This window comes from Aulostomus chinensis, chromosome 6 (assembly GCF_037954235.1).
Source record: "Aulostomus chinensis isolate RoL2024-O1b breed Wild chromosome 6, RoL_Achi_v1.0, whole genome shotgun sequence".
Taxonomy (NCBI): Eukaryota; Metazoa; Chordata; class Actinopteri; order Syngnathiformes; family Aulostomidae; genus Aulostomus; species Aulostomus chinensis.
The window spans coordinates 27,385,859-27,407,394 of record NC_141325.1 but is presented as its reverse complement, the minus strand read 5'-3'; the positions used below and the strand labels follow the sequence as shown (position 1 = coordinate 27,407,394).

Sequence of the window (21,536 nt, the reverse complement as noted above, 5' to 3'; positions counted from 1 at the left end):
TCATTCTTACCTGCAGTACAGGTAATCTCTTGTGTCTTTTCTCTCTGTATGGTGTTGAGGTGCACAAACTCAAAGACTGTGGAAAAAAACTTCAAGACTTTATTTCAAGTCTGGAGGGTCATGAAAGGTTCTTGTAATACACTCACAACTTTGACTGTGCCCTGGGGAAGCCAGTTAGAAAACATCAAAAATGTAAAGTTCTGCACTATATCATGTTTTTGAAGCAGCTGTAAAAAAAAAAAAAAAAATTTTTAAATTCAGAATAGGATCTGTAGCTGGATGTATTAGGTTTGTATGTGTTTAAGCACCAATAGACACATGAAGGGGATGTCAAAGGTGCTGTATGTAAGAGTTATCCGTACCATATGTGCATGTCACATTGCCTCACGGGCCACACAGCAGACAAAGGTGCCAGAAGAAAATTAGCAGGTGGGTTCTGGAAATTTTAGTTGTAATTTCTGTATTTTCACGTTTTTCAGACTTCTGAATGCCACAATGGATTAATGTGGAATTGTGTCCTGTATTGCTGCAGCTGCTGAGTGACCTTTTCCATGGTCTACTATGTTCACCTGATGGGGGTGAGCCTTCCATGGCATATATCAATACTTTTGTGCCCATGCTGATGGGGAATTATTTGGTCGGTTTTATCAAACATCAGAAGCCAACTGGTGATAAGAATCATGCTGAGTGTAATACACGTCATGCCTCTGGCACTCACCGCTCTCAACTCAAAACCAGTCAGCAGACCAGAAGCAGAGGGTGGACTTGTGCACCACGAAAGAAACAGCCACTTCCTCCAGGCTTGCACTCCACCATGAAATCATAAAATTTCATGTACCAACATTACATTATTCGTATAATTTGTATGCACAGGCCAGGTCTGGTGGCATGTAACCAGTTTTTAATAGCCATTTTTAAGTTGATCCACAACTGAATCCACACAATCTAAAATAACAATCAGCATTTATATTAAAAATAAATGCACACTGACATATAAAAAAGCATCTTCAACGTTAAACCAAAATTCCTGAAAAGGTGAAACTGTTGAAATGTGGCTGATCAATTTAGTGCTGCTCTGATGATCTTTAAGTGTTGTCTTAGTGTTCAGTTTATGGCTTGTTAGCTCAGATGTTAGCAGTACCATAGCACCCAGAAACTCTGTACTGACACTGTTTGCCACGTTTTTATTATAATTTATTGCCAATAGTTGCTCTAATGGTTCATTTATAATTGTTCTAACAAGGTCAATATCCCTGGTTCATTGGCTAATGAAACCGCCTCTGGGCAGAGCTACATCTTCATCCTCTCATGATGGACCGAGGGACGACTGGAGGCTACAGTGTAGTAGAGTTGAGATATGAAATGGTAATACGGGACAGGACAGTCAGGGCTAGCCAGTTACCTTGCTAAGTTTAGTAAATACTTCTGCAATATAATATTTAGATGTCTTTGGCAGAAGGTCAAATGTTATTTCCTCAAATTCTGTTGATAATTTGACTTCATGAATGATTGTTTTGAACTAAAACCAAGTCGTTTGGCAGCCGAAACGTGTGCTCACATACGTTATTGAAATTGTGCTGGTCGGTTTCGTATACTTTCAGATACCATCAAAAAATTGGGGTTTATATGCAACAGAAAATCAAGCCAAAGGCATTATTCAAGATCATAGTGTTTAATGGAAAGGAAAAAAATGAAATCAAAATAAAATGCTTAAATTTACAAAGAACAGGTCTTGATATTGCTTTGTTGGATAAAACCCGTTCTGGTCATCATCGTGTTTGATCAAAACTAAATTTTTGACAATCCCATGTCTGATATATCAGTTTTACAATTTGTTGTAGTTTGGGAGTATGTAATTTTGTATAATCTTAAGGAGTGTCTTTGTCCTGTATATACCAGCACTGAGTGCAAAAAATTTTGAGAAGTAACCACATGCAGCATTAGCATTTGTTGGCTCAAAACATTGTGTGAAGTCCATCGGGTCATCACAACCATCTGAAACATTTCCACACGCATTTACGCTCCAGTATTAACACTAATATACAGTACATATACATGTAAAAGGCCTTGATAGGTAATGAAATATGGAGGGGAGAGTTTTGTGGAAATCCCATGTTCTTGACATTTATTGGTGTTATCAAAGGCATTGAGGTAATCAAAGCCACATTTTCCGTAATGTGAGTTCAGGGTCTGTATTATAAGGGCTCCCCAGGCTCTGTGATGGGCACTTGGGGTTCCTCCTCACAACTGTCCTCCTTCCCAACCCAGTGGATGCCATGGCCGTTCTCCCTCGGTGGGAGACGTGGTGAGTGCTGGCGCTCCAGCGTGGAAAAGGTGGTGAAATGGACTCTCTTCCTCTTACTGGTGGGTGAGTGGAGGGATTCGGTGTGCATTGTTTTGCTCCTGAGGGAGCCCACACAGCTAATGGGTGAGTCTGTAACAGACGCTAGGCAACTGGGCCGTCTGGATAGAGAAGCAGTTTTATCAGGCCCAATGTCTATCACAGTGGTTGTGGTCTGGGAGTCTTGTTGGACTGGGCTGCCGGGCACGCTCATCACCAGTTCAGCGTCTGTGCCAAGCCACACCCAGTCATGCCTGTGCCCTGTGGTCTCCTGGCCATGAGAGGGAGGCTTCTTATGTCTGAACTTAACAACATATGAGATACAGTTTACGAGAAATACCAGGATGGCCAGACAAAAGACCCCCAAAAGAGCATACATACCAATCTCCAAGTCTGTAAGAGGCCTGTTAGCCAACATGTCTTCCTCACCACCAATCTCCACCTCTGGTGTCTCCTGTCCAGGTGCCACATCCTTGGTGGGAAAGTTGTTGTAGTTTACCAGGTTACCAGGGGCCTTGATGGTACTTGTGAAGCTTATATCCCCCACTATCATATTATCAGAGCCGTATGCTTTGCTGCTGTCACTAGGGCTGCTCATCATGCTGACACTGACAATGCTGGGAGGACTGCTTCCTGAATTTCTCGTCTTGCCCACTCCCCCGAGGCTCCCGCTGGTCATGAAAGTCTGTTCGGTGATCATGGTTGTGACCTTCTGCATGGGGCTCTCCTCAATCTCCGAAGTTACACTACGCTGTGAAGGATCCTGAGATGGCCTCCTCAGCTTCTTTTCTCCGTTCACCTCCGCCCCATCATTTCCGTAGTTAATATCCGTCATCCAGAAGCTGCTGTTCTTAGTGCCTCCGGTGCTGCGGACGGTGCTACTGTCGATACTTCTGGTATTGCTGTCTGGGCGTCTGCTTTTCACCTGAAACTTGACCTTAAGACTGCCATTGCCCACAGCCACAGTGCTCTTGCGTTTGGACTTCTGGCAAGCCTCACAGATGGACATCTCCACTCGGACCAGAACTCCTTCTCCCTCTCCTTCTGCCACCACAAACGGCGGAGTGCCCTGCACCGACACCACGCCCTGATCCAGTGACGTCACCGTCAGACGGTAAAAGGCTGTATCATATATGTCGAGAGGTGTCTGGCTGCCATCGCTGAACTGCACCCAGGCACTGACCACAGCCTCCTGATGGGACAGAAAACAGCAGGAATCGTGTCGGTGCATAAATCTACAGTATAATTTGAGATGTTGAGATGGAATAGCAAATGTCACCTGTTTGGGGAACTGGAGAATCTCCTGCGTGGTTGTAGTTGCAAGAATGGCCTTGTTGCTTCCTGGACTGAGCTGCAGGGTCATGGACAGGCCTGTAACCAGCTGGACCCCGAGTTCTGTAATAGTCACTTTGTCATCTACAACTTTAACAGTTGTCTTTGCCAAGACTATGTCAGAGAGTGGAGAAAACACCTGTCACAGAACAACATCACACAGTGAATTAATTGGGGTTCCTCAGACGGTTTCTAAGAGTATAAGGAAACAAGCCCGTCCACACTGTTTCTTGCTTCTCACACAGAATCGCTTGACAGCAGGGAATAGTGACAATTTGTTTGAGCTGCAGTTAAACAAGGTGTTTCCTTTCAGTTGGTACACTTGATACAACAAATCAGTATTCACCATTGCATCCTTGCTTGACCAACTTGTAAAACCTCTCTGAAAACACCTTTCACACAAGACTGACTGGCTTTAGTTTTTCTACTGTTTGGGGGTCAAGGCTGTGTACCTGAACAAGATGCTGAACCTCTAACTTCTCCTGACTCAGTTGTATAAATGTGTGTGTGAAAGGGCAAATGTGAATGTGTTGTAGAGTGGTGGGTAGACTATGAGCCATATTTGACAGCCACTCTCATACTAACATCACTCATTTTCCTCCCCCAGGGCTCAAAAAGCATATTCATAACCTCCAGTTTACCTGGATGGTGGTTGTCCCAAGATCTCGTCCAGACAGCACCCTTCCTGCCTGTAGCCGTGCTACGCGGGGGTCCTCCACCTTCATAAAGTATCGTACCAGCCGTGTTACATCCACCTGCCAATCTGAGCCCAGGAAATAGACCTTAGGGTCCCGAGGGTCCTCCGGCTCGGCCATGAAGTAAGTTAGAACACGCACCAAGGTGTGCTGGTACTGCAGCATGCAGCCCTTCCCCTTCCTTTCATCTTCTTCACTGTTCCAGCCAGATCTGGGACATTAGCAGAGACACATACATAGGTCACACCTGTCACGGCATAAATCACTCAGCTATGTCTCTTTGCGTGATTTGATCACATGAGATATTACAGTACATCACGTTATGCAATCAGAACCCTCGGAAAGATGATTTGGATTTGCATGAACTAAAGAAAGCTTCTAGAAATCCCATCAGAAGTCAAATTAAAAAGGGCTTTTATTTCATCCAAATGTGCGTCCCACCTTTTGGAGGTTAAAATCGGTACCCTCCAGCTTTTGATCTGGCTCAGCTCTGTGTCTGACACCTCAATCTGGAGAGGAAGTCGGGGCATCCACACGTTCAGTTCAAGCTGAGCACTCAGGTAGCTGTAGGTGAAGTTCACCGTCATCTTCACTTTGCCTTTTGTCTCTTTGCCATTTACAAACACGTAGTCGCACCTGTCTGACACCTGGATGGGAGGAGAAAAATGAATCACAATCACTGTATCTTTTCATTATAATTTCCCTGATGATAACCAGAGTTTGCATACATAAATTTGTGCAAACAATGAGACGTCATAATTAGATTGTCAGCAAAGGGGATGTAAGTCATCTAAACACTGACCAAAAAAAACAAAACCACAGATATTCTCGTAAAAGTCACCCTTTCAACAAATAGGCAATTCTTCCAACAACAAATGGCCTTGCGGCAATTTTGCACTGCATGTGTTGCCATAGTAATGTCAGCTGGCTGTAATAAACTACTGAGATGATCACCGGCCTAAAGCTTTAGAAGAGGCAGCATTGCAATTTTATGTTAATCAAAGTATCATGTGGTGCAGGGCTGAACATCAGTCCTTCACAGCCAAGTGCATTCATTATGCTGTAATTTCAAAAGTGACCTTGGCAAGTTTGGGTGACGGCTGAAGAATCTCATGGACATTCAGAGACAAGAGTCAGGAGGTTTTTCCCTGGTCCTCTTAACAGTTACTGCTGAGAACAAATTGGATGATTAATGCAGCATTTAAAGTCAGTCACCAGCCCCTGGAAGTGCACACAGGAGTGGCTGTGACAGATAGCCTACAGAAGAATGCAAATAGCAAATTTGCGTGAATCCAGCAGTTATTTACAGCATGTGCTGTCACACGGACATGCTATTTTTTTGAGCGGATTTCGTGTCATCGTTGGATTTGAACATGAGATGACCCCAAAACTGTGTGTCATCCTTGCTACAAACCATGGCGCCCTGACCTCTCCGTGATGACTCTTAGGCATGATCTGTAGTATCCGAACATTTGCAGTGTGGCAGCAGTGCCCTCAAATTTCTCATGCGGGCGTGGAACAATCATTGAAGACGGAGTTATTTCTTATCATGCTGTCTTCAGTTCACACATTTTAATTTGTCGTGGGTGCAGTCAACCAGTCATGCATGATCTAAGAAACTCATTTTTTTTTCTCTTTTAACAACAGCATCATCCAAGAGTTCCTTCTCACACTGAACTTCCGTGTTCAAATAGGGAGAGCCGTATTAATGCACCATCCACCCACTCTTCTTAGTCATAATCTCATCTTTTAGTCAAGAATATCCCCTACTGTTTTTGGTGTCAAATAGGTATTTATTTAAAATGGGATTTCTCTTTCATCAGTGGGTACAGTATTAAAAACATACAAGAATTAGACATGCTGGCTAACTGTAGTGTCCTGTGCAAACAGAGAATGGAGAATTATTACTATTAATCTGAGCAATCTGCCGCAAAGGGGGCAAATTCAGTTCAAGAGTTAAACTGGGTTCAGACTTGATAAATGGCTGTGCCACAACACAAAGGTCTTGATAAATCAACCGAGTCTGGAAGTCTGTGCAGTCTGTCCTTTCTTATTCTGAATCAATCCCTCAATCCTGAAGTGAAGAGAATGTCTGCAGGTTTCAAATCTCAATCATCAACTCTGCATCTTGTACCAGCCTTTGTATCGTTTCAGATTGAACATCATTTTTGTTTTGTCACTTGAGTTGTCCATTCCAGGTAAATCCTTCCCATCTAGCTCTGTCACAGATTTGATACTCTTCAGGCACACGAGAGAAGAAAAGATATCAGAGTTGAGCTGTTGGACTAAGAAGATTAAATGGAATATTGTTGTCTGGTCAGCAAATACACTGAGAGCTGCAGTCGGTTTAGAACAACAGCAAAGACAGATACATGGCAGGATGAAAAGAATGATTTACTCCACCATTTGGCCTCCTGACATCCCTCACATAATCCTGCTTGTCTTGCACTTAATACATGTATACTTATTTATATTTATCCTGTGAATCCCATCATGGAACCCTGAAAACCGCTGCGTTTATGATGTTATCTGAGACATCTGCTGTTTGCTAAACCTCCTTCTGAGCATATTTGACCAGTAGAAACATTTATTAGAGAGCTGAAGTGGACTTTATGTCTTTATTCCTTGTTTACAACACCACTTCACCCTTGAGTAAATATATGCGCTGCCTCTGACCTGAGGGGCCAGGGGCCTGACTTTCAATTTCATCAGTAAACAAAGCCGGCTTTTGGCAGTCAGCCGTGCTCAGGTTCACAGGATAAAGGGGGCATGTCACGGGATGGGAGCGCTGTGGCAGACTGTGAGGTCATTTGTGGTGAGCGATTTAGCGCAGTGGCTGTTCATTGTCAGGGAGATTGATGGGTGATGTTGTCAACTCATTTTACCATGTGGAAAAGAGACAAAGACCAGAAATGACTTTGGTGCAACTTATTTGTCCGCTGCTGTCCCTCCCCATCACATGGTGACACAAACCCTGCATCTGTGGAGCCTGTTTGTCGCAGGTACTCCAAATTGCCCCCCTGCCATTTAGTCTCAGAGCAGGCAGACGAAACACAAACATTGTTTCATTTATTGCTGATAAAACCATGTTGTTCTCTGATGATTGAACTATTTTGAAGACAAAAATGAAAGGTCGAGAAAAAAATACTTGAAAGCATGAAAAATGAAAAAAAATGTTCAGAGCCATTTCACCTGTTATATTTTTCCCGTCCCCTTTATGAAATAGTCTTTCAGAATGCAATTTGCGACCTTTGTTCTTAAAATGGGTGAAACCCAAAAAAGAACTTCTACCTTGAGAACGTCTTCATCACTGGAGCTACAGTCTGTGTATTCAGATACATCAGTGACCACTCCATCATCCTCCACCGCGACTGTCCTCACTGGCATCACCACCTTCTTCCCAGTCAGCACCGCTGTGTTCAGGATCTCCGTGTCCTGTAGGCACGAGAAGAAAGCATTAATCTTAGCAATATTTCATTTTAGACATATATGATGCTGCCACCAGACAGCAAAACATTAAGGGGTATGGAATGCATGTGAAGGTAGAATGTGAGAGAAATTGGAGCAACGAAGTGTAACTTAGTGACTCAGCAGTCCACATAAGGCTTTTCTCCCTTTGGGAAGCCAGGAGGAGAAGAGTTGAGGCTGGGTGATGGTCAGGTCTCCAATGCAGAGCTAATTTTGTGCTTTCAGCAGAGGCATGTCCCTTAGAGCAATGGCTGGTAATTGGAAGGTTACTGTTTCGATCCCCCGACTCCCCAGAGAGCAAGATACTGAATCGCTAACAGATGATTGGCTGGTTTCCTTGCATGGAAGCCAGAGGCAGCATCAGTGTGTGAGTTTGAGCATTGATATAAGTGCTATATAAATGCTAATGACTATTGTCTACAAATGTATGATTACTTGGTTTTCCTGTGTATCAGGATATGATGGTGTTTTGGTAAAATGAGCTGATGTTGGATTGAAATACTGCTCACAGTCAAAGTTACAGTAAATATCTGAGTCTGCATGTCATATTAGGTCAAATTGATTTCTAGAGCACGTTTAAAATAAGAGAGTGCAAACTCCTCTCAGAATATGACCAAAGTATCATATGTTCATGTTCCGTTCTTCCAAATCACCGATCCAGAATGTGATTGTACCACCCTAAAATTAAAATGCATGAAAGAATTTAATCAAAATACGCTCGATGTTTTGCAGAGGTACACCATTATTTCCATACGATCATAAGAATACACGCAAGATGATTCTGTCAACCTTTTAACATGAACCAAAGGAAACTGAGGGAAATTCATCCACATCCAGAAAAATACCACTAAAAGCTACATCCTGTCCATGGACAAGAGCAGGATCCAGGATCTGCAGTGATCCGGATGTCCTGTAAACATGTCCAGTCTCAGCTGTTTCTTGCAGTATTGCCCAACTTTCTACTTTCAGTTTTTGAGAATCTGGTAAAACAATGCATGAGGGTGTTCTCACTATGTCCTTCCAAAGTGTAAACAAAGCAGCCCATGTTATTGTTAATCCACAGAGCAAATTATAAAAAAGCTAGTATGGCAGGAGTCAAAGTGAAGTCACTGAATGCAAAGAGCCAAAATAAAGAGGGAAGCCTTGAGCTGAGTTAATTCCACAGACTTGGCCCTGCAACTGAAAAGGGACGATCTCCCTTGAACGTCCTCCAAGCCCAAGGATTGGCCCCAAGTAACTGCTCAGTGGTCTGGAGTGATCGTGGTGGGATTTTGTGACTTAAAAGGTCAAGTAGGTAAAGGCGGAGCCAATCCATGGAGCACTTTACACACGAGTGGTAAAAGTTTAAATGGATGGAGCCAAGAAGTGATGTGCTCGTATATGCCTGACGCACTTGTGTACAAGGTGGGCAGTAAGGAAAATAAATGTTTGTGAATTTTAGGCCTCCTAGCTGGAATAAGCTGCCTCGCCGAGTGTATCTGTCAAATTTGTATGTGTGTATGTTACAGATATGCGTCCATGTGTGTGCATCCATGAACTCTCAAAGCATGAAATTGAAACAGATGGATGTATGTCCCTTCTGTATAAAAAAAACACTGTTTTAAATGAAGCTTAAGTAATGTGTGTGTGTGTGTGTGTGTGTGTGTGTGTGTGCACGTGTGTGTGTGTGTGTGTGTGTCAGAGAGAATTAGTGCGAGAGCAGCGGAGCGTAGCTTGGTCAAGTTCTGAGAATTATCAGTTAAATAAATTCACTCAGAGGAAGGAAATAAAGCAGATGGATACACGTCTCTCAACTGTGAAACTGGTCTAAATGAGGCAGAAATAACTCGACATAATTTTTCTTTTATTGTCTCTACAATATAGCTAAAAATACAGATCTGAAGCCGGTGTCGGCGAGCTCTTCTGAGCTATGTAGAAAGAACTTAGCGGCAGCGCGAGCGGAGTCACGGCGTGACCGGTGAGGCCGTCCAACAAATGTCTTCATGTTTGCTCCTCAACCTGAGGTCAGCCTCTAATCCACCAGAGAGATAGACCACGTCAAACTCACTAATAAGGCCATTATTAGGATGCAAGTGCTGCAGGCAACATGCTGAAAGTAACCTGCTGCCTGGTGCTGTTATTACTCAACTTTTAAATGTAATTTGAAATCAAAGACTAATGAATTTCTCAGAAAGCCCTCATTATAATGTGTATCCACCAACCTTCCCTGTAAACAAAGTGGCCATCAGCCCAGGTGAGAGATAAATCAGTTTAATCGTTGTTATTCGAAGGGGTGTAAATGCTTGTGTAATGTTCCGTATTTAGTTGTGGAGATTATATCATGGATTAATTATAGAGGTAGCATGATAAAGAGGCTCGGCACCAAAATAGCAGCACATGAAGCATCTGTTGGGAGGAGAGGATGTCCACATTATTGTATGCCTGAGCAGAGCAGAACAACACAGAAGAAAGACATCAGCTTGCTGACAGACAACAACACAAGGTCAAACTCTGCTTAAAATAGAAGCCATTTGCTAAACAGTCCAAAGCGTTTCCAGCCGTCTGTCTATGCAAACCAGACAAGAATGGATCAGAGCAAATTACATTTTATATTTTCATGCACCGATGCTCAAAGGATGCAGTGTTGGCATTATTGGAAATGTAGCTGTCAGTGGCATCAATGCTGGTTTGTAGTGATGAGGTGTGACATTCGAACTCACCATCACGAGAGGGGCGAGGCCCACAAAGTCTCTCTGAGTGGTATAGATCCTCATGGCTCCTTCAGTCTTGGCGACATTTTTGGAGCCAGATGGCAACTCCAGCTTCCATATGATGACCTGGCTGTCAAGGGGACTGCTCAGCTCCTCAACCTCGAAGTCCATCTGAAGCACCTCCAGCAGACTGCTGTCAAGTCTGGGTGGGAAGCAAAGAGATCGCTTAGGTTCACATTTGTGCGTAATCCAAAAAATGAGGCTTGCTAATTGCTTATTGAAAATTAACAGCTCAGTTCACATTAAAACATACTCTGAAATGAATTTTATTGCACTTTTTTTAGTCGTGTTTTGGAGGGTTTCATTCTTCTACCAACATTACCTAGATTAGCAGCAGGGAAAGTAGCTCACAGTGTTGCCTTCATTGCCTCGGATAGTTAATATGATTATTTCACCACTGGTGTCTGCAATTCCCTCTCGACGGGATACTGTACATTCCCGTAGAGATAATCACGTCTGAGTGAAGGTGTTCTGATTATACAGCAGAGTATCCTGCACTTTCTGCCTGTAGCTCAGTGGGACAGGTCAATACAGGAACTGCAAAACATCGGCTTTTATGGTTGTTGTGAGAGTCAGAATTTCAAGCACATTGTGGCTGATGAATTAGCATAACGGAAGTTAATGAGAATGACCAGAATTATTGGTTTCATGTCTGATTAAACTAATATTGTAACCTGCATAAAGATGTATGGGGGTATGATGACCAGGGTTGGGTGTAATGAATTGTAAGAAGTTGTGTTAATTGATTGTTCTAAATTCAGCAATCCTGTAATTACCACTCCCTGATTGACCTAGATTAGATTTTCATAGCAATAAATGTCTTCAATCATCCGTGTAATTTGCCACAAAAAAAAAAAAAGATAAAACATGCCTTTCCAGGCAGGAGCATGGTTCTTGCCTGACCTCTCGTCTTAACTCATCCAGAGTTGATGCACGTGTGACAAAAATAGATGAGCAGTCTTGAGGGTTGGAGTTATATCTGATTTCAGATTTTGGACTTTTAGCCTGAAGAGAAAAATCAGATGGTAAAGTCCAATGTGCCCTTCCAGAAAAAATGGCCCAGGACTTTGTTGAGCTTTGTTCCCTTGTTGCCTTGTTGATGTGGGATTTGTGCTGATATGTAGGAGTGTATTTTTAAGTTTTAATGTTACATTAACTGGCCATAAGGTAACAGGTGATTCTGCAGAGTAATGCAAACATAATGTAACAAGCAGTGTAACAAATTACTGTCGTCCACAGAGCAATACAGTGAGGTATAACTTTTACGATATAATGTTCATTACTCCTGTGGATTAACGAGCCCAGCACTGGTATATTCTCTGTCAATAAAACCAGAGATCTACAGGCTGCATGCATACTGCATACACACATCTGTAGAGCAGGGATTTTACTAAACCGCTATTATACAATGATAGCTTAGTAACAGTAACTAGGTAGAGCAGATCTTTGGAGGGTTATATCCACCATGGAGCTCATGAATGTTAGCTTAAGCAGCCTGATAAAACCTGGCAGTTGTCCTTTTAAAATATAACATAGACAGTCACGTCAGGAATAGCGAATTATTTTAACTTGCAGAATCAGACTTTAAATCTGCACATATCATATTTTTGAAATTGGGGTTATTGAAAGAAAGAAAAAAAAAGCTTGGTGTTGCAGGTTGAGACTGGATTTTTGAAGAAATCCAGCTAAAAATACAGTGAGATGATATGATGTTAGCCCTGAGGATAGAAAGCGTGGAGATTTTGTTGGAGAGGAGTATGATCCAAGACCTCAACCCCCTCCTTTTTTTTTTTCTTCTTTTTTTTTTTTTTTTACTTTAGAGGGCTTGCATCTCTGGGCTTTTTTCTCAGACTCAACCAAAAGAAGAACAGCGATGAATTCCAAAGTGCCGGTCTTAGCCTGGAGTTGCTGGTCCTTTGAAATGTTAGAGAATAAAAGGTGGTCCAAGGACAGCAGCAGCAGCACGCATACACAACAAAGTATGAGCCTTTGTAACTTATAATGGCCTCTCAGTGATGCCAGCTGTACACAGTGTCCTAGCTATGGATTCAATTTTCTCCTGTGGCTCGAGTTAGCATCATGTGTTTTATTTCTTGGCACAGTATGATCCATAGAAAAGATAAATTGTTGGACAAAAACACAATGCACACATTGTCAGACCTATTGTGTGTGTACATGTTGCGGTATATTTGTGTCAGCACTATGCAGACATAGTAAGTCCCGCATACTGCGTGGGAATGACCTCTAAAGTGCTCCCAACCAGCCGTCTCCCCGCATTAAAGCAACAACAATTGAAGAAACTGCAAATCATATTTAGTTAATCCGCCATTAAGTTCCAAACTCAACAACAAAGCGCATAAAAAGTCCAGCTGTATCCCTCTCTCACTCAATGATGCATTCTGTCTGCACAGACAGAGACTTAGTGTAATTGAATAATCTCAGCATATTGCTCCAAGACCTGAGATTAAAAGATCATGTTATTTGCATCAAGTATCAAAACAAGATATGCTTGACTTGACATTAGCATGCCCATATCCCCTTAAGTATGCATTAACATAGATATCCACGACAGGCGCTGGTGCTGTGCTGTTTACACCCTCGCTTGCTCTTGTAAGGCTTGTATTAATAATAAGATTTCAAACTTCTGCAACAGGATAAAAAAAAAAGCTTAAATACACAGATACTGCAAATAATTTTAGTGCTCACTGAGGACAAGACAACAAAAAAGTCAAATAAATCCCCACTGTGGTGCGACAGTAGACGAGCTCTACAGGGGTCCCGATAGTTTCATGACATTTTAGAGGGGCTTAGCCGCAATGACTGAGTGAAAAAAAGCATGTTAACCCATAAATAAATTGTGATAAACAATGTCATAATCCATGTCGAATGGGGAAAACAACTTAATGAGGTCAAATCAACAGCGACAAGCACAGGTCTGTTGTATCTGTGGTTAAAGCAAACTGCACTGTTGTATGACCTCTAAATAAAACTGCATTAGCTTCAGGGAGTTGGGATTTATTTCTGTAGCAGTGCCAGTTGACCTTTTTATATTTTTATTAAAATGTTGTAACATCTTTTTTTACAGTGTTACTCATTCAGTTGTCCTGCAAAAGTTGGCTGCCTCTTCACTTTTTTCCCACTGTGCCAACCATTCACACTCAGATTAGAGGCTCGGAGACAGAAATAATCTTACTGTTTGAGTTAAACCTCAATGGGCCCATTTTTGGGAGGACTGGCAAGCTTGAATGGGATAAAAATAAAATAAGGTGCATGAAAACAACCAATAGCCAATATGGTTGGATTGTATGATAGAACAATTACCAGATGTTACATTTCTGGCTGGCCCGGCAACAGGCCAGCCCTGAAAACAGGTTTGTCACTGAGTAGCTCAGTGATCAAATTGTCATAATTTTTTCGCTTGCTGGGGGCGTGTTGTTTGTCTGTCAGTCGCCGTGACCGTTGAGGTCATCCGTGTGGATCCATCTCCTTCATATGAAGTTTGAGTCATCAAAACATGAGTCATCTAAAAGACTCTGTGTGAAACACACACTCACAGTTCGCCTGCAGACTTTTCAAACACAAATGTTTCACGTCATTACTGCAGTCCAGACTCCATTCAGAAAATCAATTATTTCACTGCAGCAGTGGCAGACAGGCAGTTCACTCAGACCTGGCACAAAGGCTCATCCAGCGGGACCAGCAATACAGCCTCCAGGAAGTGGATGGACCCTGCTGCCCTGCTGCAACTCCTCTTGGTAACCACCAAGAGGAGTGATGTGTAATGTGAACTGGCGGAGCAGTAAGGCAAAGATCTCCTGCTTTGAATGAACCGCAGGTCCTAGGAGCAGCATCCTCAGCCTACCACCATTTGGAATCAGGTTGTCCAGTGGGTTACAGTTAAAAAAATGCATTTGTGCAGTAGTTTAAATTGTGCTGCGATGGTTAAAGTTTTAGCAAAAAATGCAGTATTCCTGCAGCCACTACATGAAGTTTAAGATGAACATTTAATATTCAGGAATTCACATTATAGCCACACCGACGTGCACCCCTGTGACAAATTGGCCACATTTTCAAGCGGTCCAGACGTACCAGGTACTTATATGTCTTCTTTAGTTTGCAGGACTGAGACTAGAGTGGAAAAACAAATTCAGTGAAACAGACACTTCATTTTGACAGAATGCCACTAAAAGAAAAACAATTTACACCTGCTGCCTGCACATGACTAACCAAGACTGCCTCTCAACTTTTAAACACTCTTTTGGCAGCGTGTTAGGAAGAAATCGTGCATCATGAGCGATGTGACTAAACATTCAAATGAACTCCACTCATATAATTTCAGTGACATAAAGCTGCACTCAACTGAATTTGCAAAGACATCTGAGAAAAGCTGCTGTTACAGGGAGGGTGTAGCCCCGTTTAATGAAGTTACGGAGCAAGATAAGTACTTCTTAGAGGCTGAGTTTGAACAACCTGCACATGACTTGTTGGCACTTTTAGCGTCACCTTTCATATTGGTCTGTTTTGTTTTTTGTTTTGTTTTTTGTAGTTTTATTTAAAGTCTCATAATGCTGGAAGCTTTTAGGTCATATATTAAAATCTATTTTTGCTGCATGCTAGAAATTGAGCGCATTGTAAATGTTTTAAAAGATTAAAGCACAGAGGAGAAGTTGGCCATAAAGTGAAAAAGTGAGGGGTCAGCTTTACAAGAGTGGGAGTATTAGAGATGTCCTCCCAGTGCGCTTGTGTGCTTCACTCTTATCAGCCCTGCATTGTACAGGTGGTTTGTCTTTTATTCCACAACTACCGAGACAAATACTAGAGATTCATCTCAGCAGTCACTCTGTTAACAGCTCCAGGCAGTGTTGTCCAACAGAAGTTGAAAAATTACCTTTAGAGTTATTCAGACAACAGCGATTCAAGCTGATAAAGTTGTGATAAATTCCCCAGCAACAGCAAAACAGATGCACGCGTACACACACGCACGCGCACAAGCACACACACCTATATATATAAATTAATGGCGAAAACATTATTTTAGGAAACACACGGACTTGCCTTTTTCCTGGTATGGGAGCTTTTCTCTGACAAGTAACAGCGATGGTTCCATCTGCACCCATATCCAGAGTGATGTCCCACAGTAAGGAGTTACTGGGTGTTGCTGTTCGAAAGGTCACACCTTTCCTTATTGTTGCTCTGAAAGAAGGCAAAAACGCAAAGGTCAAGAATGTTCTAAATAAAAATATCCCACATGAATGGAATTCACAGCAGTAAAAGTCAGTATCTAGGCAATTTAACTTGTTTCCTAAGGTAGATTTGCTGAATTATTATTGCTACAAAATCAGGTTAAATTTATTCAGTTAAACAGTGTCAGGTAATAACAATAAATTCCAGGAAGGTAGTTTCTATTATTTGATATTACACATAAAATTATAATGAAGTCCATAATAATATCTTTCCCTTTGCATTTGAAACAGCACAGAAAATGTTAGTCTTCCCGTTCATCTATCTGTGCATCCATTATTTAAACTGTACTAACGACTCATTAGTTTTCTTGGCCATTCATTTGTAAATGTGGTGCAGTTTGCAGCTGAACATGTAGTTCTTCCCAGGAGACCTTCCCTACATAAGCAGCTCGCAGCAAACGCAGAGATATATGTCCACAGGAGTTACTTAGGAAGCACGCAAGTAAAAATACAAGAAAATACATCACTGTACTCCAACAATGATTAAATGTGCTCCAAAGGATTTGCTTCTAGTTTACTGTATTAAGACTCCCTGAAAATCAATAATAACTCAGACAAGTTGTCTGTAAGAGTTCAGAACAGCATCCTCATGCAGTTCTTTGGTTTTCATCTGCATGGAAAGCCATGATGTTTATCTCTGAATCTTTTGATAATCACAAGTTGTTGATCGCATTAGGGCTCCCTGAGGAGGTGTAATCTATGATAGGAGTGAGAGCAATCTGATGCTCAGCACTTCTCGTGGTCTAGGTTTTGGGGTTGGACTTAAAATGTTAAGCAGGGTAAGAGGAGACATTGTGTCCTGTACAGCCTAATAACAGAAAATAGCCTGGAAGATGCATCTCCTTGTTGGAATAAAATATAAATAAACCTTAAAACAGTTGTTGTTGTTTTGTTTCTGTGTAGACTTGTGTGTGTGTGTGTGTGTGTGTGTGTGTGTGTGTGTGTGTGTGTGTGTGTGTGTGTGTGTGATACAACATCTGCATATTCAGCTTTTGCAACATGCAATCTGTATAGGAGGTCTCAGGTGGCTACGAGCATGGCATGCAGGCTTTTGCTTTATCTCCACACGGAATGAGAGGACCCGCAAGTCTCCAGACTCATTTTATCACAAACACACAAGCAGGTCAGAGGTTAAATGTGACTATTAATAAGCAAGGAGCAGTATTTTCTCCCGTCAGGGTTTTAATCTTGTGCCATCATTGCTTGAGAGACTCAAACTTTCCATTCCAGCTGCACTAAACAGCTGCTGATTTATCTGATTAACAAAGGTTGAAGCAGAGAGTAGAAGGCTGAAAGGTGAATTCATTCACTCGTGCATTCAACCTTTATTTATAATTCTCTGAAATCTCCTGAGGGTGACAATCATTTGCAACACATGAAAGATTATTCAGGGAGCAAGGCAAACAAAACTGAGTAAAAAAAATACGAATGAAAAACAACAGCAGGGCATCAGGTTGTGCAGCGGTATATTGTGTCGCTCATCATCACTGGAGCCGCTGGTTCAGTTCCACATGTTTGCCCTTGCTTGGTCAGGCATCCATGGTGTCTGCTGACAGAGGAAGGAGGGTGTCCTGGTTGGTCGCTGCAGTAGTGCTTCCCCTGGTGAACCTGTTAAGTGGTGAAGGGAAACCGGGGGATCCTCCCACGCTCAAGTCCTGATGTGGACAATGACTCTACATCTACTGCAGGAAGATGTGGTGGTCTGTGGTGCACCCCATGTGGCTGTGGTGGCAGCGGGGGATGCACCACAACCAGGACGGCTTGGAAATTTAGCTGGCGATGTACAAATGGAGAAAAAAGGGGGGGGGGGGGGGCTGAAAGAACAAAACCAACAAAAAACAGTAAAAAGAAACTTTAAAGACAAAACAGTTACAAGCAGGCGGTGAGTGGTTTCTAATTATATCGCTTAAGTGTCCAAGAGGAATGAATGTATTCTGTTTTGAGCCACATTGCAATGGGTCAGGAGGTTCAAAAGCTGAAAAGCACTGATACTGAAAGCTGCCCTTCTGAGCTCGGGCCAGCCATGAAGCACCAGCCAGACACTGGAGCGAGTTAAACATGGAGCGGAACTCCAGTACAGCTGAGATGTGATGCATGCGGCTCTATAGATATACAGATAGCAGGGATTACAGCATCTCTCGGTCAAGGAAGGCCAGCTGACCTTATCAGAGAGGATACATGATAATGAGTGTACTCGCCGTTAGCAGGGCTGAGCAGTTCCTCTGGCTTGACTGATAAAATGTTTGGATCTACAATCGTTCTCCAACTGATCCTGTTCAGAAAGCCAATTTTGTGCTTTCATTTGTTGCTGAGGTTTATGGTGATTAGATGTGATTTTTTTTTTTCATCGAGCCAAATTCCAAGACATTTGTATTCTGCATTCTTTTCAATGTTCAAACTATGTGAGGTAGAAATTTGCAAGTCGATGTAGCCTGAATTTGTTGTTTTTGTGAAGTATGAATTATTACTGTTAGAGTGTTACAGTAAACAAGACGATTGCTGTTTCTCATTGGCAAATTGGACCAAATCAGCAGTACAGCATAAAACGGTAAACCTTGTAGTGCTGAATCTGTCTGGAATATTAAAACCTCCAAGCATTTTGTTCATACTTCACCCTTTTAGTTTGAGGAAGCTCTAATGGAAACCTGACAGTTGCATTGAAGCCTTTGCCTGTACACACTGACTGCTCAAGCCCAAGCCACTAATGATTGCCCATAACATGGCCTCTGGCTCTGCACCCATGCACTTGAACTCAATCATACAGGTTTATGCTCTTTCTCTGCTGTTGTGTTCCTCCCAGGAGTGTCACCCGGCATTAACATCCACACACAAAAGGCAATCTCAGTTTGGCCATTGGTGCAACAATCTACCAAATAACATCAGAGCAGAGACATCCCTCTTTATCTTCAAGAAACTGTTGAAGAGATTCAGCATGAAGTGCTTACTCCGGGGCCTCCTGCTGAGCTGAAGACTGTTTTTAAGGCTATCAGCCAAGTGAAAAGAAATGTAAATGTACGCTCACTTTACACATTTTTCATTCTGCTCAAACACTGTGTGTGTCGTGTGGATTTCGTGGGTTAGCGGAGTAAACAAAGGTGACTTGCTCCCGTGTACCATGTGTTCCATTGATAGACAGTAAAGAAGTGAAAAAGGGGAGCCAGTCCATTGGTATCAGTCAGATGGTTCCCAGGAGGCAGCAGAGCCAACAACACGGAGGACAAACAGTCCAGGCTAAATGAGAAATCTATGAGGTGCTGGTGTCAACGGCTCCAGCCTTTGATTAGGATGAAAGATGAGGAGGAGTCTAGCAGGCTAGCAGACGGTTGCTAACACAATGAAATTAGTTACAGAATTTTGGCTTCATAAATGATGGCGCTACAAAATGTTTTTCTTTATTTCACAGAAGGAAATGCCTTTTCAGAGAATCACAAACCTACAAATTATTTTTGCAGTTAAAACTAGAAGTACAACTTAGCAGTTGTTTGCCTCCAAAGTGTACGCCTGTCAAAATGGCTTAACCACCAAAATCTTTCAGTTCATCGTTGAGTCCCAGTGAACGTTTGTGCTATATTTGACATAAAATCCCTCAAGGCGTTCCTGGGATATCATGTTCACATGAGATGACAATGAACTTGACCTTTGATCACCAAAATCTTTCATTTCTAATCCATTTCATCCTGAAGTCCCAGTGGACGTTTGTGCCAAATCTGAAGACATTCCTTCAAGAAGCTCCCGAGGTGTCACGTTTACGTGAGATGCAGGGACTTTGACCTTTAACCTAGAATGTCGATGGGCGTTCCTGAGATAAGGCATCAACGAGAATGGAACAGATACTGTGTAAATATGAGACTTCTAACCACAAAATGATTTCACAAAAGGGTCAAGGGTGACCTGAACTGATGGAGGGAATTTGTGCCAAATTTCAGGAAAAAAAATATCCCTCAAAGCGTTCCTGAGTTAAGGAGAACAGACCAGACGAACCAAATTTCACACAAAATTGCAAATGTTCTGTTGTTCAACTGACATTTACTTTCCTTTTATTGTACTGATCATTTGCACTACAGATGCTGGTTGTGCAAAATGTGATCAGTTTTGTGTGACGCGGAAAAACCAAAGAAATCCAGCATAATAGTGGAAATAAACAGAACAACAACCGCGGTGTTGTAATGAGAAAACCCAGGTTGGCTGTTAATCTCGTAATGGCTTGTGTGATGAAACACCCCTGTGTATTGAGCTGAAAGGAGCAGGCTTTAACTAATAAAAAGTGACAGTAACAAGAAGACTTATCTGCCTTTTTACCTCCTTTCTCTCCCCCCAGTGTAGAAAAAAAAATCCCCTTGTGACTCGAGGAGTTTTTTTCTTATGAGTGGTTTAGAGTGGGAGCCAGTGTCCGTGGCTTTGGTTAGCGGGCCCTGAGGAGGCGGTAGGCAGGGGGAGGCACCAGGGCAGAGAAGATGGATGGCTGTGGAGACTGAGGCTGACAGTGTGTGAGAAAAACAGCTCTCAGGTGTTGCACCTGCCATCCATCTCACTTCTGACCAGGCAAGGCAGGAGTAGCACGCTTGTTACATACACTCCTTTCACTCATATGTAAAATACTGCATATGCACGCTGGTGAACGGCCACACGTATCCACACACACATTGTGAGAACAGACCTTGGCCCTGGACTTTCATCCATCGGTCCTTGTCCCGGAATAATTAATGAAATTGTAGAGAAAGTGCTTTTTTGTGTCAATTCAATGTGACTAATGCATAACCAAATGAAAGCGAGGCCGAGCTGATAAAAGTCGTGTGAGCAAGCCAGCCTGTTCCAAATTCATCTCTGAGGCTGATATCAAGATGCTACATAGAGTTTCTAATTACTTCCCTGATATAATTTGTGTTCCCGTTTTTGGCTTTGTGAATGCATCACTGCAGGGCCGCAGTACCACCTGTGAACCCCAGTGCAATCAGAAACAGATGCAATCATTAATTATGCAGGCAAACGTCCACTGTTTAGCCAGTCTGATGGCCAGTCATCAGCAACGTGCTTATCGTACTTATGGAGCAGTTTAGGGAGTTGGGGAGACATTCACACCAACGCGCCTGCCAGATGGCAGACGCAGCAGCACTAAAACTGATGTAAAAGTCATATTTGACACAAAGATGGATGATGAGGCTGCCGGTTTGAGGAGCTCGCTGACACCGTGTCATGTTGACGTACACACGCACACTCGAATGTGTTTATTGGCAAAATACAGCTCCCGCTTTAAATAACATCTACGGAACAAGACAAATGAGGCTGTCTCCTTAAGAAAACACCACTTAGTGAGCATACACCTACTCACAGTACAGTGCTTTAACTATGACCTTTATCAAACTGAGAGAATGACGGGTCCGTTGTGCTGGAACGGACAGGTGTGGCACGTCTTTTCTCATTCGACCTCAAATCTGTAGATCACTCGGCAGCCATAGACATCAATAACAGGTTGATCACGCTGATGAGAGAGGATTAAGCAAAGCTAAATGGGACGATTCCGACAGTGATAAAACACACAGACAGCTGTCGAGGACTAAATGCGTAGAGTTTGTCAATGAGCTGAGAGGCGGGGGTGGGGGGTGGGGCGGGGGTGAGCAAGTTGTGTGTATCATGCCATGATTAAGAGATGCAAACCATTGAACTTAAGAGTTTTTATCAGTGTGTTTTCTGAACTGAGATGAGAGGA

At 42.5% G+C, this 21,536-nt stretch overlaps 1 protein-coding gene across 3 annotated transcripts in view; it reads right to left on the bottom strand.

Moving 5' to 3' along the window:
• Positions 1-175: 175 nt before the first annotated feature.
• LOC147260629 (transmembrane protein 132D) overlaps positions 176-21,536 on the bottom strand; it is a 31,593-nt gene continuing 10,232 nt past the window's right edge. The window contains exons 3-10 of one of the 3 annotated variants that reach the window (XM_086207312.1): positions 15,642-15,779; positions 10,536-10,728; positions 7,660-7,803; positions 4,810-5,015; positions 4,315-4,579; positions 3,621-3,812; positions 2,723-3,533; positions 2,415-2,640 (exon numbers count right to left, since the gene is read on the bottom strand). In XM_086207312.1, coding sequence (XP_086063438.1) covers positions 2,555-2,640; positions 2,723-3,533; positions 3,621-3,812; positions 4,315-4,579; positions 4,810-5,015; positions 7,660-7,803; positions 10,536-10,728; positions 15,642-15,779 — 2,035 coding nt within the window. In that variant the 3' untranslated portion in view covers positions 2,415-2,554. Of the gene's footprint in view, positions 3,534-3,620; positions 3,813-4,314; positions 4,580-4,809; positions 5,016-7,659; positions 7,804-10,535; positions 10,729-15,641; positions 15,780-21,536 lie in introns of all 3 variants that reach the window. The other 2 variants (XM_086207313.1, XM_086207311.1) reach the window with 2 other exon arrangements.